Source organism: Abramis brama, assembly GCF_963993115.1.
Source record: "Abramis brama genome assembly, chromosome: 22".
Taxonomy (NCBI): domain Eukaryota; kingdom Metazoa; phylum Chordata; class Actinopteri; order Cypriniformes; family Leuciscidae; genus Abramis; species Abramis brama.
The window spans coordinates 22,998,396-23,018,797 of NC_139984.1; the positions used below are offsets into that span (position 1 = coordinate 22,998,396).

At 38.2% G+C, this 20,402-nt stretch overlaps 1 protein-coding gene across 1 annotated transcript in view; it reads right to left on the minus strand.

Moving 5' to 3' along the window:
• The window catches only part of camta1a (calmodulin binding transcription activator 1a), a 424,467-nt gene extending 408,342 nt beyond the window's left edge, over positions 1 to 16,125 (minus strand). Inside the window, 2 exon segments of the mRNA XM_084099066.1 lie at positions 12,202 to 12,303; positions 16,085 to 16,125. Of these exon segments, the coding sequence (XP_083955192.1) occupies positions 12,202 to 12,303; positions 16,085 to 16,109 (127 nt within the window). The 5' untranslated portion in view covers positions 16,110 to 16,125.
• Between the last annotated feature and the right edge of the window lie 4,277 nt (positions 16,126 to 20,402).

Below are 20,402 nucleotides of genomic sequence, written 5' to 3' on the forward strand. Positions count from 1 at the left end.
CCCAAAAATAAAAATTATCTAATTATTTACGCACTCTAATGTTGTTCCAAAACTGTATTAATTTCCTTCTAATATTTTCTAATATTAATAATTTGAAGAATGTGGGTAACCAAACAGTAGCTGGTCCCCATTGACTTCCAAAGGAGAAAAATATACTATGGAAGTCACTGGGGACATCAACTGTTTGGTTACCCACATTCGTCCAAATAACTTTTATTTTCAACAGAAGAAAAAAAAATTATTCAAGTTTAAAACAACTTGAGAGAGTAAATTATGACAATTTGAATTTTTAGAACTATCCCTTTAATGTTAATGAAACAACAAAATGCAAAGAGAAAATTACTCACTGCTCTTGACTGATAATTTTAATAGTAGCTTTGATAAGTATCAATTTATAATTTATACAGTGAAGTCTATGTTTTGTTTTATTTTCATTTTTTGTTAATTTAATTACTTTCTTCAATGCTACTGTTAAATACACCTACTGTAGCTGAAAACAAAACACTCTTTATTTCATTTGTATATTAAGTTGTGTATGTGTAATGTTTATCTTTGATCTGAATATTTAATAACAAAGAAAATAATGACTACATTTTTTATCTTCGCCCCTTTCTGCCATTCTTTTTTATTTTATATTTTGTTACCTAAGGCTTTGTTTTTAAAATATGGACATTAGTTTGGCTGTAATGCTCAGTCACAAAATAGTAAAACCAACATAAAAAAGAATCGTGATAAAATCGTGAATTGTGATTTTCCTGAAAAAAATCGTGATATGATATTTTTGCCATATCGCCCACCCCTAGCCTATCGCTTCATTTGTTTTGTTAACTGTAACGAGGTTCAACAGTTATGGGAAGAAGGAGGCGGGAACCGGCGAACATTCAACATATTTTAATGACAAAAATAAACCAAATACAAAATGAAAGTAAAGGCCAGCAGCCCCTCACGGACGACTGCTGGCCACACAAAACAGAAACAAAACACAACATAAAATCAGGCCTGTCCTCTCTCCCTCTTCACTGTCGTCGCTCCTCCTTTATGCTTCCGCTCCTCCGTGAGAGATTCGAGACCGGTGCGTCTCGCAGGTGTCGCTCATCAGAGTAATCACGCCACCGGCCTCATGCCGCTCTCTCACGGCCCTCGGCCTCGTCCTGCTCGCCACATACCCCCATCGCCCCTCGCAGGCCGGGGGGTACCCACGAGACTGCGCTCTACTCCCCCCCCTCCCCCTCCTCCGGGGAGACCGAACACGGCGGCTGCGGTACCTGGGGGTATGGACAGACGAGGCGAGAGAAAAGGAGACGGAAGCATGAGGAGCGACAGAGACGAGAGAGGGGAGAGAGGAAAAAAATCTAAAAAAAATAATAATAATTATTAGTCCGGTTCCCACAACGCGCTGCCATCTGGCCCTACACCAGCTGGGCAATCTTCTCCGCGGTGCCTGGCGGTGGCGCTGGATAGCCCTCGGTGGACGGCACGAGACTCCTCCGCCGCCTGTTGGACGGCGACGGCTCCTCCGGATACGGGCAGACGGCAGGAATCCCCCGTTCCCTGCTCCTCCCCATCATGGCGGACGACAGCAGGCTCCGGCCCACGGCGAACGGCGGCGACTCCTCTCCCTCACGGACGGCAGCCGTCCCTCCAGCACCCAGGCGGCCAGCAGCGAGCTCGACCGTCCCCCCGGCAACTCACTCCAGCGCACCGCCTCGAGCGTCCATGGCGACGGACTCTGCTCACCATGCTCGATGGCACCGCGGATTCCCCACAGCGGCGAGGGCTCTTTGACAGCGCGTTCCTCCTTCTTCCCGGGTTTCGGCACCAATGTAACGAGGTTCAACAGTTATGGGAAGAAGGAGGCGGGAACCGGCGAACATTCAACATATTTTAATGACAAAAATAAACCAAATACAAAATGAAAGTAAAGGCCAGCAGCCCCTCACGGACGACTGCTGGCCACACAAAACAGAAACAAAACACAACATAAAATCAGGCCTGTCCTCTCTCCCTCTTCACTGTCGTCGCTCCTCCTTTATGCTTCCGCTCCTCCGTGAGAGATTCGAGACCGGTGCGTCTCGCAGGTGTCGCTCATCAGAGTAATCACGCCACCGGCCTCATGCCGCTCTCTCACGGCCCTCGGCCTCGTCCTGCTCGCCACATTAACGTCATGAAACGAGATGCTTTGCGTGAACGTTTCACTGAGTGAAAGCGCCAAAATATGAACTTATGAAATAGTTCATAAGTCGGAAGTGACATTCAGTTACCAAATAAGCTCCAGTTCCCAGAACATTCACAAGATGAAAATGCTGAAACTGTAAGAAGAGGAGAGACATGCACACAACAGGGTGACTAAAAGTAAGTGCATTGTTATGTGGCTCTTAAAAAAAATATTTGGCGCCTGTTTTTTTCCCCTATAGGAGCCATTGGCTCCTTAATTGATTTTTTTGTTTGGAGCCCTGCCATTCCTAAATGACAACGATTCACCTATGTCTATTAAACATTTGGCAAAATCACACCAGAACATTCAAATCTGTGTTCGCACTGCCACTGACCTAGAGAGAGCCGTTATCACATGTAGGAATGAAACAGCACAGTATTGTTGTTTCTGTGTTGCAAATATTACAATTATCACAGAAGTACTGGGATAAAAGTTTATAGTTCAGATATAAACACTGATGTCTACAGTAGCGATCATAATAGTGCAAAACACCTTTTGAAAATAACTTGAAAATAACTTCAAATAACGATTGTATCGATTACATTGTTACTTCACTAGGTGGCGACAAGTAACTGTTAAAAAAATTATTTGTCATTTAATCATTCAGTCAAGAGATTTGTTCAAACAGGATGATTCATGTGGGGCGACATATTTAGATGTAGCTTCTAAGCATCATGGAATAAGAAAAGACAAGCATACAAGACTTACACACAAGTAAAAGTGACAGTTATGTGTTTGTACATGCACAAGGGCCACAAGCAAATAATAGACAGCTGTAAGAAAAGCCATGAAGAATTACTGCAGATGTACAATGAATTAATGTGGATTAGCGCTGCACAATTAATCGTTAAAAGTAGGGGTGCACCGAAATTTCGGCCGCCGAAAATTTTCGGCCGAAATGGCATTATCGGTTTCGGGCCGAAATAAAAAAAACAGCCGAAAACGTAAACCGAAAATGAATGTCACCCGCCCCTCCCATCCGTGCGCAAGCGCTTAGGTTTCACTCACGGTCGAGCTGTTATCACGCGTCTGCCTATCAAAGATTAAGCATGTCAAAGGGCTGTCACTTATTGCACAATCGATCGGACCAACCAACACAAGTTTCGAAAACTAATGCCTGTTTAGTTGTCCGTGGATTTGCCTATATTTGCTGTTGAAAACGGATCAACGCCAAATATAGGCAATTTACTAACGATTCAATGAACAATTTGCCTATGTCTCAAAAATCGAACAGGATTTTTTTTTTTTTTCACAAAAATGACAGCCCTATACGAGAGGACACCAAAGTTACAATATGTAACATTTGTTCTGCAAAAATCTCCAAAATTGTGGATTTTTTTTGCACAATTTTTAAAAAACTATATTATTTGATGGAACATAAAACTTGAAGAATAATAATTATGTATATTTATTGTTAAAAATATTTTATGTTTTGTTATGTAACTGTTAATAAAAGTTTGATTATTATATTGTGATTTTTCATTTCAGATCCATTAAATTCAAGCAATGTATATATAAGTTTTTAAAAGAAGCCATTTTCGGCTTCAGTTTCGGTTTTCGGCCAAGTGCATCCTAAATTTTCGGTTTCGGTTTCGGCCCAGAATTTTCATTTCGGTGCATCACTAGTTAAAAGATTGCGATCTCAATTCAAACACCCACGTGATCTTTTTTCTAAATGACAATGATTAGCCTTTGACTATTAAAAGGTTAGTTCACCCAAAAATGAAAATTCTGTCATTAATTTCTCACCCTCATGTCATTCCAAACCCATACGACTTTTGTTCATCTTTGGAACACAAATGAAGATTTATTTGATGAAATCTGAGAGATTTCTGTCCATCCGTTGAGAGCTACGCAACTACCACTTTGACGCTTCAAACCGCTCATAAAGAGATCGTAAAACTAATCCATATGATATGAGCAGTTTAGTAAAACATTTCTGATGAGATACGATCGCATTATATGATGAACAGATTGAATTTAGGCTTTTATTCTAGGGATGTCCCAATCCGATCCACGTCATCGGTATCGTGCCGATACTGGCCCAGAACGCTAGATCGGAGATCGGAGGGGAGAAAAAAATATGATCCGATACTTATTAGGGGTGAAACGGTACATTGTATTCGTATTGAACCGAAACGGTACGTGCGTCACGGTTCGGTGCATGGATTTACACGGAGAATACACGGTATAAAAATAAATAAAACTCGGGAGAGGCACATGCGCGATCGAACAGTGGAAACTTTGCATGTTTGCTTGACGTGCAAGAACCAATGAGGTTCATCAGGGCTCCAGACTGTGACCAAAAGGTTGCATTATGCAACCTTTTTTCCTGCCGGTGCAGGAAACCAGGAGACACATTGTGCCATGAACAAACAAGTTACAGAAGGCTTTTTAATCCACAAATCACCAACATTCACCATGGACTTAATGTAGCAAAGCTAACTGTAACTATGAAATCCCACCAAAGTCCCACTTTTACAAAGGTACATGGTCGAGAATGGCAGTATAGCACGATTTGCCAAGACAACATAATCTGCACTCTATCATATACACGCTGCTTGTGTGAATGCAGAAAGTTTTGACCAAAAAAGATTATGTAATTTGATCGGATGTCATGTATTTACGGCATTTTACCTGCTAGAAATACAAGCTCAGTTAATTAGTTCAGTCAAATGAACTTTTATGAGTATTTAGCACCAGTGTTAATTTTGGCAGCCATTTTTGATTTAGTCTTAGTCTTCATCTTCAGACGAAAATGCTTATTGGTCTTAGTCACATTTTAGTCATTTTGTCTTTCATAGTTTTAGTCTAGTTTTAGTTGACGAAAAGTCATTGCATTTTTTGTCAACTTTTAGTCAAACTGCAGTTACCGACATTAATTTTGGTAGCTATTTATATGTAGTCTTTAGACAAAAAATGTCATAATTTTTCTCTCTAGGCCAATTCAATTGAGCTTATGAGAAATTTAAATGAAGGTAACAGGCTGTATTGACATTGCACTCTTTAGCAGTAGCACTTGTGCATTTCTACATACCCATTTTCCTTAGTTCAGTGGTTTTTAGAGTGCCGTACCCCTCTCTTCCACTTAGACTACAGTCACACCTTTTCTATTAAGGGACAGTATTTGCCCCCTTTAATCGATTTTTCCAGTTCAGTTTTTACCTTTATAAGTAGCCTACCTTTATGAAATAAATAATGCTTTAAATTAAACAATGTTCAATAAATTTGCAATGATGGTAAAAACGAAGTGATATGGAGTCATTCATTCATTCATTCATTCAGTAACAAAGCAAGGTTGCTATATTTATGAACGGGTCACTGAATCTCACGATTCGTTCAAAGCCACAGATTCGTTCATGCATCACCGCTGTGTGCTGCAGTTCTGCTATGGCTTTAGTTGTAAAATAGAGCAATAAGCCAACTGACAATACTGTTTTAAATGTAGTAGGCTACATCACTTAATACCCTTCTGTTTGTTGAACTGTTGTATAAAATCAATGTCACATTTGAAATCGTGTGGATATTCAGGAAACATTGCATTCTTGTTCAAAAACACTGTTGGATGTCAGCCTGCATTTTGATCGCGGATTTCAGTCGTACAAACAGCGCGGCTCGTGGCAGAACACAGACGGACTAAATGAGAAATTACACTTTAATTTAAGTAGAAAATCTCAAATGAAGATCGCTAAACTCTAGCTTACATGTCTGTGTTTTCAGATCATCGGCGGATTCCGCGCTACTTCAGCAGTGTACATGGGGAGCGCGCGCGCGCATGGTTGCCAGATACTATTGAAAAGACCGGGTAGAAAACGTGGTCTTTTAACAGAAAAGCTCTGACTGGGGATTTAAATTATTAAAATCTGGCAACCATATGCCTGAACGCTCGTAAAAACAATCAATGTGTTGTATTTGACTCAAACAAGTGGTTTTGGTCAATTTTAAAATTGTTTTAAACACATTTCAGTCTCGTCTTTTTTCGTCAACGATAATGCATGTGTTGATATAGTCACAGTTATCGTTTAGTGACGTGGGTGTCGTCTCTCATCGTCTCGTCTTAGTCAGGGAAAAAAAGATCGTCAACGAACATTTTTCGTCATAGTTTTCGTTAATGAAATTAACACTGTTTAGCACTTTCTTTTTCTTTCAAGTTCACAGAACTGGTATATTTTAAGTAAACTGAACTAAAAAACAAAACAAAAAAACATTTAATTTAGATGAATTTGAGTTTAACTGAAACGGCTGGGATTTCTATTTCCCAGGATGCTTTGCCCGTGGCACACGAAAGGGTGAGTAAATGCTAAAATTAAATGTAATATAACGTATTTTATGTGCAAGATTAATTTTATGTGGGAGATTTAGAAGTGATTAATATTTTATTATGCTAATTTAGAAGAATTTCTGTTAATGTTGGATTTAGGATAGTTACCATCATGGTGACAAGTGGCGCATTAGGCTTGATTTGAGAGCAAATATGTCAAAAGCTTTATATTGCTGCACTCATACATCAAGTTCTATAACATGCTATTGCTTGTTAGCAAATTAGAAAGGTAGCATTTAATGAACTAGCTTGTTATTGTTATCTAGTTAGTATAAGTTTATACTAATAAAAATGTTCACATTGAAGTAACATGAAAACTTTAAGTTTAAATTAGTGTATTCAAACATTTCAAGTTAAGAACAAGTAGCCTAAAATGTATGAGTACTGCTTACTTAAACTTTGAATTTCTTAACTTAAAAATTGAGGCAACTGATTATTGAAGTTTTGCCAACTTATTCGAGTTTACAGTGTAGCGATCAAAATAGAGGAAATCACCTTTCTTTTGAGACTAACTTCAATTAATGAGTATGTCAATTACATTGTTACACCAGTAGGTGGTGACAAGTGACTATTAAAAAATGTATTTGCCATTGAATCATTCATTCAAAAGATTAGTTCAAAAACGCTGATTCATCCAGTAATGAAACAAGTGAAGTGTTTATGAGTGAGTCATTGAATCGTTTTTTTAAATAATGTATTCAAATTAATTAAACATTTTCAAATAGACTGCAGCAATTAATATTTTGTCAGAACCCTATACTAAATTACATGTTATTTTGTTTAGTTGTCTGTTCAGAATTGTGGGAGAATCATGATTGATCTCTATTTGAAACCAAAAAAAACATGATTTTCAATTTATCCAGAATCATCCAGCTCTAATTTGGATAACAGCAGGGCTCGACATTAACGCTTGTCCGGGACAAGTGAAAGAGAATTTTACCTGCCCAACCGGACAAGTAGCAATAACAAACAACAACAACTAGGGAATCACTAAAACGAGAGAATGATTCTGATTTTATTACATTTATTGTAAGCTGCAATCAATAGTGGATAAATGTATTACTGACGGTAACAATGTTGCGCTGTTGAGGCTCGCGCAGCCTCTCGAGGAGAAATCTAAACAAATGCTAAACAACATACTACCTATAAAAATTACAAATGTGGAGTTTTTATATTTTTAACATAGCCTATGATACAGACAGTTAAGCAACCTCACACGATGAATGCTGTTTTCCTGAATACCATCACAATTAAAAATGTGATATTGATTTCCTACAACAGTTCAATAAACAGTTAAAATTAAGTCACTTATATTTTAGATGCAATATTGACTGTTTTTGTTCTGTTTCAGCAGCAATAATAGTTCCAAACAAAGATCACAGCAGAACCATAGCGCATCTCACAGCAACTCATAGCAACACCCAACCGTGTTTGCATTACTGAATGATTCAGCATTTTGAACGAATCGGTTGAGTCAAAGATTCAATGTTCCATTCATAAACACCTGTCTCATTCTTGAATGAATCAGTCGTTTGAACGAATCGTTTGAATGAATGAATCAATGACTCGCGCATTAAGACGGTCGCCTGTCGCCACCTACTGGTGGTTTAGTGTTATATTTAAAAGTATCATTCTTTCCAACGTTTCTTAAGTATATTTAAAACAATCTCATAACATTATTTTAATGCAATTGTAATTTTTCAGTGTAAATTATTTAATTTGATCAGCGCTACCTAGGGTAACAGCCCTATAGTGTCTTATTATTCTAAATAATTTATTGATCAAATTTAGGAATTTAAAAAGAAAGATGAAGCATACATTTAATAAGATTAGGCGGGGGGGATGCCCTTTAAAGGTGCATACATTACAATATGCAGATTTAAATACATCAACGCTGATTGAACACGGATGAGAATATTGCTTCAGAATCAATTATATTTACAACACACCGGACAAGCAACTTTTTTACTCTGACAAGTAAATGACAGATTTACTTGTCCGAAGGACAAGCACATGAAAAGGCTTAATGTCGAGCCCTGCACATATTCACATACTTCTCATTTCCTCCATTTACATATGACTGATATTCCACTCACTAACTCTCTGGTGAATTAGCTTATCTAATCTAAGAGATAGAATCGCCACTTGAAATCATAAAACATCTCTGACACCACCACATCAATAAATCCATTACTCAAAATAAACTATACATTTTCTTAAACGGATGTCAAACTAAGAACAAATGATTACCTGGAACAAGCCTCAACACTAAGTCACAATTAGCACCTGACTGAGAGCACTTCCACATTATAAGAAGCTAGACCTTGCTATTATCTTGAAAGGAAATAAAGAAGCATGGATTGAAGCATAATAGCAAAAGCCCTCTGAACCAGCATAATGTTGACTAAATCTTATGCTACCATTCAGTGGCAATCAGTTACAATTAAGCGAGATAGTTGTGAGAAGTAAGAAAATTATTCTTGGCACGACTGACTGTGAGTGACTGAACATCTCTTGAGGGCATAATAAAGAGAACCACATCTTAAACCTTTAAGACCTGGCGTCCATTACTATGAATGTGACACTGCTTTAGATCTTGTGGATGAAAGGTTGTATGTTTAACAGCCAATCAAATAGCAATATAGCATTTTAGGCAAAGTGCAAAAGTAATGTAGCTTTAAAAAAATGCAATATTAACAGGCTTCTCATAACAGTTTGAAAGATTTCTTGTAATATTAAACTGATTTGTATGGCATAATATCAACTGTAGCATTACAACTTTGCCAATTAAATATTCATTTTTTGTCAGGCTCATACCATTTTATATATATATTTATTTTTTTATTTTTTTTCTAGCCAATATTTAGAGTTTAAATAATCTAGTTCACAGTCCACAGTTTGCTGCATACAACGCTTTGTGGTCTTTTATTTTTTTATTGTGAACAGACAGTTAATCAGTGCCATCTCTTTAAATCTAGATTACATAATTTATTTTCCATGCTTTGCTCTTTGAAAAATCAATGCTTGATTAATTGCAAAAAACTGGACTTTGCTGAGCAAAAGGATGATTGTGTCTAAATTAAGGAGCACAAACAGCATAATTTCAGCATCTCTCTTCCACCTGATTATGTTCTTGTTCAACTTTATGATGTATTAGATAGCAGTAATATTGCCTGTAAAAGGACAGACAACAAAGTGAGCTCATATAACAAGCATAACATGTTATAAGGAATAAATTAATAATGTGAACCAGGCAAATGTATGGACAAACTGTCTGCCTTCACTGCCTTCGAATGCTGCTAGTATATAGCCATAGGAAATACTGAGACACTTTCTATTTTTCATTATTTGCCCTGAATCCTCAGACTAGACATGCTACACAGCAGTGTTCAGCTGTGTCTGCCCATATTGCTGTTTGTCAGGCTGGCTATAGCCACTGTGACAAATCACCAGCAGGCAGCCTTGTTAAAACACTGATGTGGTTTAATGGGTGATGTCCGAGACTTGGGTACATCTGATGAGCTCTCAGCAGACATTAGTGACCAGCCGTATCCACTAGTGCGTTCACAATTCTGGCTGTAGTTTGCCAGTAATACATTTATTTTTCACACAGAGAAAGTTCTTCTTTCTAAACTGAATCTAGACTATGCAGCCTTTTTGGTTCTACGTTGACTAAATCATTACGAACATCTTATCTAAAAGTATGAGTATGAGACTGGCCTAAACCCACAAAGCCCAAAACAGTGACTTAATTCAGCTACCAAAGCGCCTGCAACAAACTGAAGAGAAAAACGAGCCTTCTTATGTATTTTCAGCCTCAGCCAAGCTCACCCATCCATGAAAATCCCATCTCAGGGAAAGAGGAGGTGAGGACCTGCGAGCACACATGCACACACACATTTACTCGCACACAGCAGACAGTAAAGGACACACCGCCAGATCCACGCTAAAGCCCTTTATCCTTATCATAACTACTCCCACAATTACTCACATGATTACTCACATAGGCCTACCTGTTTCCACCAAGCCATGCTGCATTTTTACTGTCCTGGTGATACGAAAACCTCTAGGCACCCAACATTAACTGGGCCACTAGACAGGCACACACAATGGTTAAAGGGTTAGTTCACCAAAAAATGAAAATTCTGTCAGTAATTACTCACTCTCATGTTGTTCCAACCCTGTGAGACTTTCGTTCATCTTCGGAACACAAATTAAGATATTTTTTATTAAATCTGAGAGCAAGATCACTCCTCCATAGGCTTCTATGGGATCAAAACTTGCCAGCCAGAAAGTAAGAAAAGACAATGTTTAAAATAGTCCAAGTGATTACAGTGGCTCAACCATAAGTTTATCAAGCGAAAAGAATACTTTTCGTGCACAACAAAACAGTGTAACAGCGCAGCGGTTCTGTGTTGTACGTCAGAATGTAGGCTCACTATTGGCCGACGCTGGTCATGTGTGTGATGCGTGTGACGTACAACACAGAAGCGCTGCGCTGTTACACTACATGAACTCACGTCAGAGGCCCACACAGAAGAAAATGAATAGTTGAATAAAGTCGTTATTTTTGTTTTTTTTGCACACAAAAAGTATTCTTGTCACTTGATAAACTTATGGTTGAGCCACTGTAGTCACTTGGACTATTTTAAACATTGTCTTTTCTAACTTTATGGGTCAGCAAGTTTCGATCCCATAGAAGCCTATGGAGGAGTGATCCAGCTCTTAGATTTAATCAAAAATGTGTTCCGAAGATGAACGAAAGTCTTACAGGGTTGGAACAACATGAGGGTGAGTAATTACTGACAGAATTTTCATTTTTGGGTGAACTAGGCCTAACCCTTTAAATCATGCTGGTGTATGAGAGCATGAGACTTGATACTTAATGCACAGACAGATACAAAAGGAGGCATGCTCACATATATACTACACAAACCATCTGAAATAATATCAACATGACTGGCTGCAAACTCTTAAAATCTTTGAGCTTTGAATTGGCAAGGACTTAGCCTACTCCATGGTGTAATAAGCAGACAGCATAACAAGAAGATGAGGCTGATTTAACTCCACTTACAAATTTACACAAAAAATGAACAGGCTTAATTACACAGATCAACTAAGACTTCAGAGGTGCCAGGAGAAAAAAATATACTGCCTATTAAACATGAGAACAGTGCCACTTCTAGGGTAATCAGAGCTCTACAACACATCAAGCCATATTAACATACACATGATCTGAACACAACAAATGCTTTATGCTAACATAAAATATGCATGTTTTATACTCTAAGGGGAAAAGTGTCTAGTAGCGTTGACAAATTATTTCAACAGATAGAAGAGCTCAGTCACGCTGTGCTATTGGGACTTCTGGATGGATGTTTTTCAAAGGTCGACGCCAGCATTTGGAGCACGAGATGTGCAAGGTCTTACCCACCCACTGACACTTTCAGTTACTAACAACACATCTGATATCGACAACATACCCCCATCAAAGCATTGACTCGTCAATCATCACATAAAGCCCCAACAGGAAATCCCAAAGGAGGAGAGGACGACAGATGAAATCAAGAGGTAAATAAATGAATCGATGGATGAATAATAGATTAGGCAGCAAGTGGCCCCTTCGAGCAATGCCACGAATGCAATATTAATAAGCAGCTCTTACTGTTCGTCTCTGTGTCATCACTGACACTCTTAGGAGGAGCATGGGCCGAATAACACACAGCTGATCTGTACATTCGATCCGGATTACGGATTTTCTTCAGTCCTTCAGGAAGCAAAGAGAGAGAGTGGAGAAAGCAAAAAAGAATTCTGGGAAAAGTACACATTCCCGGATGTACAATGGCTCACAACTTTGTTTTAGTGTTTATTTCCCCCATGCACATAGCAGGAACTTATAAGAATGTTTCCCGGGGTCAGCAGTGTCATGTCTGCCGAACCCCGTTCTCCCTCCCATAAGCAAGCCCATGCATCCCAAATGTGTCCATCTCCATGCTGAAGAACACCTCTCCCGAACAATATGCACCGCTCGGCCTCAGAGTTCAGCATGCCTATTTGCTTCTCCCCTTTTTTTTTATCAAGCTCATTCAGGGGTGCATTTAAAGGGATTACTTTGGCCTAAGGGTGCTGCCTTGTGGGGAGAAAATGCAGTTTCATTTGCAGGCAGGGGTATGGACGAGGAATGTAAAAGCAACCCAGTTCCCTTGTAACTTGAGACCGCATGCACATTTTTATTAACTATAACAAAGTATTATAGATGGCTCCAGCTGTTAATGGCTATAAGGTTTTACGCTGCCAAGGGAGAAAACAATCTAGACCACTGCATATAGTAACTCCGATGCTAATTGATTTGTTCAAAAACTCCTGACATGTTGTGTGTGTCTGCCTGTGTTTCTTGTACTTTTTCACTTTGCTCGTCAGTCTTACTGATAAATCTGTAGGTGTTGAAATAAACAGTCAAGAAATAGCCCTTAACAGGTAGCAATGAGGGCAGCAATCACACTCATTGTGGTCCCAGGGCTGTTTGGTGAGGCTCAATTTTAGTAAGCTACACCAATCGATGAAGTTAATGTGTGTTTCTGTGTGAGGCAGGTAGAGAAGGATCGAGACAAGCCGAAAGGATCTGTCACGACTCCCCAGGAAGAAGTGCCATCTCCATCTATCCCTGCCATTCACTAATTCAATTAAAAAGCATATTCTCAAACTAAGAACTGTGGGGGAGAGGACTATGCAGAGATCTTTAAAAGTTAATTTTCTACATAATGGCTCAATATATCATAAATCCTGCTTTGTAAGCTTATATCCTCCCTGCTTCTACTAATAGTCAGTTGTTGTAATAAACAGCACCCTATAACAGCCTTTCTGCCATTCTCTGAAGGAACCACCAAATTCAAATTGATCTGTATAGAAATATGGAGCATAGTTGAAATTTTTGTTTAAAGTAATTGTTCACCGAAAAATTCAAATCACTTATGTCATCATTTACTCACCCCCATGTCCTCAATATCTGTTTTAAATATCTTTTTTTTGTGTGTGTGTGTGTTCCACAGAGGAAAGAAAGTCTGATTTGGAAAATGATGAGGGTGAGTAAATGAGTAAATTATTTTTTGGGTGAACTGTCCCTTTAACTGTGCAGTTCTCTAGCACATCTCAATCCACGGTCGCCACCTTCCATAGGTACAGTCCCAGTTCCTGGCATTGTAAAAAGTGAGCTGGGTCATATCAGGAGACAGAAGAACTCTATGGGGTGCGTGAGACATTAACCATGTTTTCATAGCAGCCTCCAGCTAAGAACAGCCTGTCCTTATGTGCAAAAAACCCTGCCAAATAATAAGGCCCTGGAGAACCATACTCTATGCAAACATTTTAAATGCTTCAAGGACAAAAGGTTAAAATACAGGCAAAATTAGCGCTAAAACGTATAATGGAAAACTCCCCTAGCATACATGCTGAAAGTGTGTAGGCCTAGAGTTTAAATATAACGCAATATATGGGACTACTGAATTTAGTAGTAGCTATACAGTGCAGTGCACTCTACATTAATATGGAGGTGTGGAACACTAGCTCCTCCCCCATACATTGACCTGACAAGCATGACAAAAATAACCGAGCCTGTTCTGCAATGGGAGTCACAAGTCAGGGTTTCTAAAAAGCTCTTGGTTACTGAGATGCATTGGCAGGAAGCAGGCCAGTCTGAGACACGTTTCAAGGCTGGTTGTGTTTGTTTGAATCTGAAATGCACACACAGACATGCTGAGATTGACTATTAACATGCACACACCCACAATTACACACACACAAAGAGAGAGCTAGTTTAGGTAGTTAGCCTCAGTGCTGTTTTGAAAACAAACGGAGATGTATATTTATGGTAATGCTTGTATTCTTAGCTGACACAGTGTTAAAAATATAAAAGTGAACATTTGGGAAGCTCAATACCACCTCCTTGTGGATTGCTATATATTCAGAATCAGAACCCTGGATTTGTCTGGAGTCAGTTTTAATGCCACTTTTATTAGGATAATTTATTAGCTTATCAATATGCATAATTTACCACACAGAAGTGAGATTTTATAATCAAACTTATCTTTCACTTTCTACTAGGCTATTTAGCATCATGATAAGGAAAATATCATTATCACAGCATCATTTATAAACTCATATTGCTTTCTTTAAAGGTTTTTTGTAGGCTAGTTTGCTATCAAAAACCATGATAGAATGATTGTATATTCGCTTTAGCCAATCGAATATTTGTAAGAAATGATATCATGATTCCCTAAAATAAGTTTATTTTAACTCAATGTCGCCACCTTGTGGCTAATAAAAATATTATTTACTTTGATCCTACACTGAAGGTGAATTCCAACAAAAAATCCTCGCAACTAATGACGACTTCCCAAAACCTCGTTGTTCATACGTTTTATATACAGTGAAATCTGCTATATGAGAGTGTTGACAGCTTGACAAAGCTGTTTAAAGTGTAATTATTGTCATAGAGCCCTAATAATAGCCTACTAAACAATTCCATTGCTACTTCTGACAATAATCAGTAATTTAAAAAAAAAAAACGAATTTGTATTTCAGCCAAATGTAGCAGCGACATACTGTGGACATGCATTATATTCAACTGTACTAGAGTGTCTCAGAGTAAAAGCAACTCTTGTTGTCTCATAAATTCTAGAGACAAATCTGAAAAGTATCCAAAACAGTGTTAAAGAGAAATGGTTATGTATAATCTTCAATGACACATCATCTTCCTTCGTGGCAAAAGAATAAAAATTAATTTTGCGTTATTGTCGACACATTCCATTGGTTCTATAAAGGTCTGGAAATATCAGACTCTCAGGTTATACAATAATCTAGTTCAGAGATTTAAACTGCTGTTTATGTGTATATGACGTAAAGGGGGCAAACTGGTATGGAAGAATGTGTCCTTGAAGCAAATTTCAAAGTGAAATAGCTTTGACCACACATCACAAAACCGCTAAAAAGAAGGTCAGTTGGAGTCTATGTACGCGTGAAAGTGACTGAGAGAAAAAAAAAATCTAGTATTAAACAAGCTTACCAGTAGTGTTTTATACGACTCCAGGATATAAGGTAGTTTTAAGTCAAACTACGGTCTCCAGAACTCTATACCCGCAAACTCTGAAACAATTTACGCAACTGAAGAAGCTTGATAAATCGAAAAAAGAAGTTAGAAATCGACAGCCGTGTCGGCTCACAAGTTTTGCTTTGAGCGCGACCGTTAAGGCTGAAGGAAACGGAACGCGAGACGGATTTTTGAATTTTCAGAGGCTCTCGCGCTTTTGCTCCGGATTGTTTTTAAATATATGTGATGCACACTGCTGGCTAGCTACCGATGCTGGCTAGGGTGATGTGATGTGATGTCTCCGTGCTGGAATAACGAGTGTGTGAGGATAAACACAGAGGCTTTAAAATCCCAAAAGCTCCTCGCTTCTCAACTGACGGCTCTTCCTCGCCTGCCTCAATTTTTTTTCCCTCGCACACTCTTGTCGTACAAGTAAAAAATATCCCCGATGTTTCTGACTTACCTTCCGGCTTGTTTTCGGCAGCCATTTCCCCTCCGCGCGCCACATCCTCCTCCTCTTCACGAGCGTTGGGTACCACGCGCGTTCACGCAGAGGACAGCAGCACGAGAAGGGACTGGAGAGGCAGAGGCAAGTCCAACCAGAGCGCACTCACCATTGGCTGTCGAACTATGACTGACCATGTTGTTCTAAAATGGCTTGCGAGAGCAAAGCAAATATCCTCCCCTTTAAAGTGTCTCTGAGAACCATTGGGTAAAGCGTGGTGTGTAGATACACCTTAAGAAGAACCGTACCAATCCAAAGTGAGCGCTCGTGAGACGTTCGCGTGCAAATGAAAAGGCGATGCAAATGTTTCAACTTGCTCAATTCAAAAGCAGAAAACGTATTTCATTAGTAAGCAATTCAGGACAAGTTATTTGTATACGTTTTCTATATTACCTTAATGTATTTAAATATTTGATTACGAATTTGGGGCTATTGAGTTGTTGCATTTTAAAATCATAGCTCTGCTACCATATGTTCAACCCACTAAAATTGAAAACTTAACTTTTTCGACCACTTTGAATTTATTTATGAAGGAAATCGACTTAAAACTGAAAACTCATTAAGTCACGTAAAATGGCAGAAATGATTGTGACAAGTTTTTTTTTACAGTTTACACACACAACTGCTTTTTATGTTGTTAAAGCGATGTATACCATTAAGATAAAGATATAGCAATCCATAGTAGGTTAACCTTGCAGATGAAGCAACGTTGGGCTGAATGCGCGGAAGAGCTGCGCAGGTGCTGAACGGACAGCTCCAGGTGGCAGCAGCGATCCACTCTCACAGTGCGTAGACTAGAGAGACAGACCTAGGCTCCAAAACGTCTTGTGGTTCACTGAAAGTATCCTGCACAGACAGAGAAATAGTTTCTGACAGCCTATTCCAACAGTATGAAGAATGCTGTGGTGTAGGTCCCATCTGAATTGCCTAGAAAACCTCAAAACTGCGTTTAGGAATATGGAAGTCGCATGATACCCAAGCTGATTAATTATTCGTTAGATTAAGCATTCGTTAATTGCATTGAGCGTATAGATAATGGCTTACATGTCTCTCTGCCCGCAGCGAATACCCGCTATGAAATGTTATCATTAAAGCGTCATCTTTATAACATGAGTGCTTTCCAAATGCTTATCTGTTCGTTTTCTAAGAGAAAAATCTTGGAATGTTGAATAAAACATTCTAAATGACCCGTGGAAAGAAAACATTCGGGCCAGTATATCAGACGATACATCTGGTAATGGAAATAAACATAACATTGTGACTTATAATGTTTTTGGAATAACATATTTGTGGACTTAATAAATCAAGTTCAATGCATTTATAGCAACGGTTTAATTTAGGATTAGAACGTGTTCAGAAGGCTAATAATAATAATAATACATAAAGCTTGAACAATGTTAGTTTACTACAACTTTTGAGGCACTTGAATTCTCTAAGGGACTAAAAATTACACTACAGCATAATTCTTTACGAACATCTGCAATCTATTCTTGCCAGGGTCACATAAGTTTCAGACATGACATCACACAGAGGTCTTCAAAGACTACTCGATTCTTATTATCATTACTTCATGACAACATCTTTGTTTCCCTCCATTCAACTTATTACAATCATTTTATTCGATTTTATGAGTTTTCAGAGATTCAAGTTGATTTTATTCATCTGTAATTAAAATCCAAGTGGAATTATTTAAAGATTCTGCACATGACACTGATTTATTTGGGTTTGATTTCAACTACAGTCATTTACCAACCGAATGTTATTTAAGGCCAAAAGAGGCCTTTTGAGTTTTTAAACTGGAAAAAAAAATATATTAACCCTCTCTGGGACTAATTATGAAATCACAGTTAGAAAAAAAATATGGCTTTATATTTTACATATATTAAAGACTAATATAATTTTACAAAGTTATTTTTCTACATCTGACCTTCATGCCATCATTTATAACTGTTAGGGTTATAAATGTGTCCTATATTAGGGTAAATGTCCTATTAGGGTAAATTACTTTCTGCAAATTGTCTGAAACTTCACGTTTAAATGCATTTTCACTATCTGAAAAGTAGTGAAAAGGTCTTAGTGTTTTAAAAAAAAAAAAAAACACTAACATTCCATTTCGTCTTGTGCTGCTATATTTCATTTGGATCTCAGATGTGAAAATGTCAAAAATGTAACAAATTCTGATGCAACTTCAAAGTAGTGGTAGTAAAACAAAAAGCATTAAAAACATGGTTTCTTTCTTGGGATTCCAAATCAATGATTGTAGCATGAGTGAAAATCAACTCAAGACTCCTCTTTTTCTGTGTAACCCACACTTTCCACATGTAACTCGATTTTGACCTGTTTTGTCTTCATTTTTGTTTGTGTAGTGAGGTCAATAGGCATTGCCATCTGACCTTTGGTTGTAGTATGAATCATATCTTCCAAACTGGCACAGGATTATGTACCCAAATGCCTGACTTCCACAAAAATTTATGACTTATATTCTTCATCTCTGCCATCACCCTCACTGCTTCTATCCTCCTTGATCCTCAACTTTTTCCTTTCTTTCTACTACCTCATTTTCTGGCGCACTGCCGTCACTAAGTGAAGGAAAATGAAAGTGACATGTGAAGGCCAAGTGTGGTAAACCATTCTCTGAATGTGTCCTCTGCATTTAACCCATCAAAGTTAGTGCTCACACATAGGAGTAGTGAGTAGTGAACACACACACACACACACTTCAAACCGTGGACACACACACCCAGAGCAGAGGGCAGCCATTCACTGCAGCGCCTGAGGAGCGATTGGGGTTTAGGTGCCTTGCTCAAGGGCACCTCAGTAGTTTCCTATTGGTATTGAGAATCAGACCCGCAACCTTCGGGTTACATGTCCGACTCTTTAAACTGCAATACTTTCTGGAAAACACTTTCTACTTTCTATCATCAATAGTTTCTGGAAAAGGTAGCCTACAGCTTTTCCTCTCTGTCTTCTATAAAACTTACTAACATCAACCTAAAACACAGGCAAAAAGACTATTATACTGCCTGCAAGCACTGAACAATAGTGCCAGCTACACAGAAAAAATATATCCCCTAAAAGGACTTTGTCATTTATGCATGATTAACAGATTTTTTGGTCTTTGGGTGACTGTTTTTACAAAATGTGCACTATTGAATGCATCTGAAATGGGACATACCATTGACATTTCCCGAGAAGTCAAACGCGTAAGAATTATATTTTGCAAAACGTTTGCAAATGAAGCATCACAAGCATGAACTGGTTAAGTGTGTCCCATTGAGTACTCAAAAGTCTTAAAAACACGGTCTTCACACCCACTTTGGCCAAACTCTGGAAATGCTTCATGTAAGTAAGTGGTCAAGTGCAGGGAACTTAAATGTGGGCATTGGCATTGTATCCCATTATTTAATAAGTTCAGGAACTTCTTAGATGTGAATATTGTAGATGAATATTGTAGATATTTTCAACTGTAGATGAAAATAGATTTTGTAGTAAAACATGAAGTGTTGCATATAGCGATGAGTAGGCCCATGCATGTACTTTGTAAAATGTTTGCAACTGTTTTTTATCACTTAATTAAGCATCAGAATTACTAACTTGTGTCATCTATTACATAGGGACTATTAAACATAAATTGAGAAGTTTTATTTTAAACTATTGAAAACCAAAATGTGTACAAAAAGCTCTGTACATTTTTTTTTTTTACAACTCTGTTGTAAGTGTGCCTTCACGCCCACTTGAACACTTGGGCCATATACAGGAAATACGTCATGTAAGTAGACAAGTGTTCAAGTGCAAAGACCACGGGTGCTTCTCAAACGGAAAGCTGCATCCTAATGAGGCTGTGTACTTTTTAACCCTTTCGAGGCTTTTAGGCTAGATTGCTCCTCAACATTAAATGCTAGAATAAGACGGTCTAGTAAGTGCGCATTGCTAACTCATACATGTTCCCGCCCCCACGGTCACGGCATGAAAATATTATTAAAACCTATTTTTGGAAAATGTATATTATATCTTTATTTGAACTGGCTTTTTATTAATACAATACAGTAAATGACAACCGTCTGTGGTCTCCCATCCCAGTGGCTTATTGGCAGTTTAGTGTTAAGTGATTAATTTACACCAAAACAAAAGATGACATAAATGCCTTAATCTGCAAAAACATTTTTGTCTTACATTTCATAATTAACTCAGACAAGCTCAGTGCCAATTAATTTTCTCTCAGTTCTTTATCGTGAATTGGAATGTGTGCAAAGAATTGTGGACATGAATGATACAC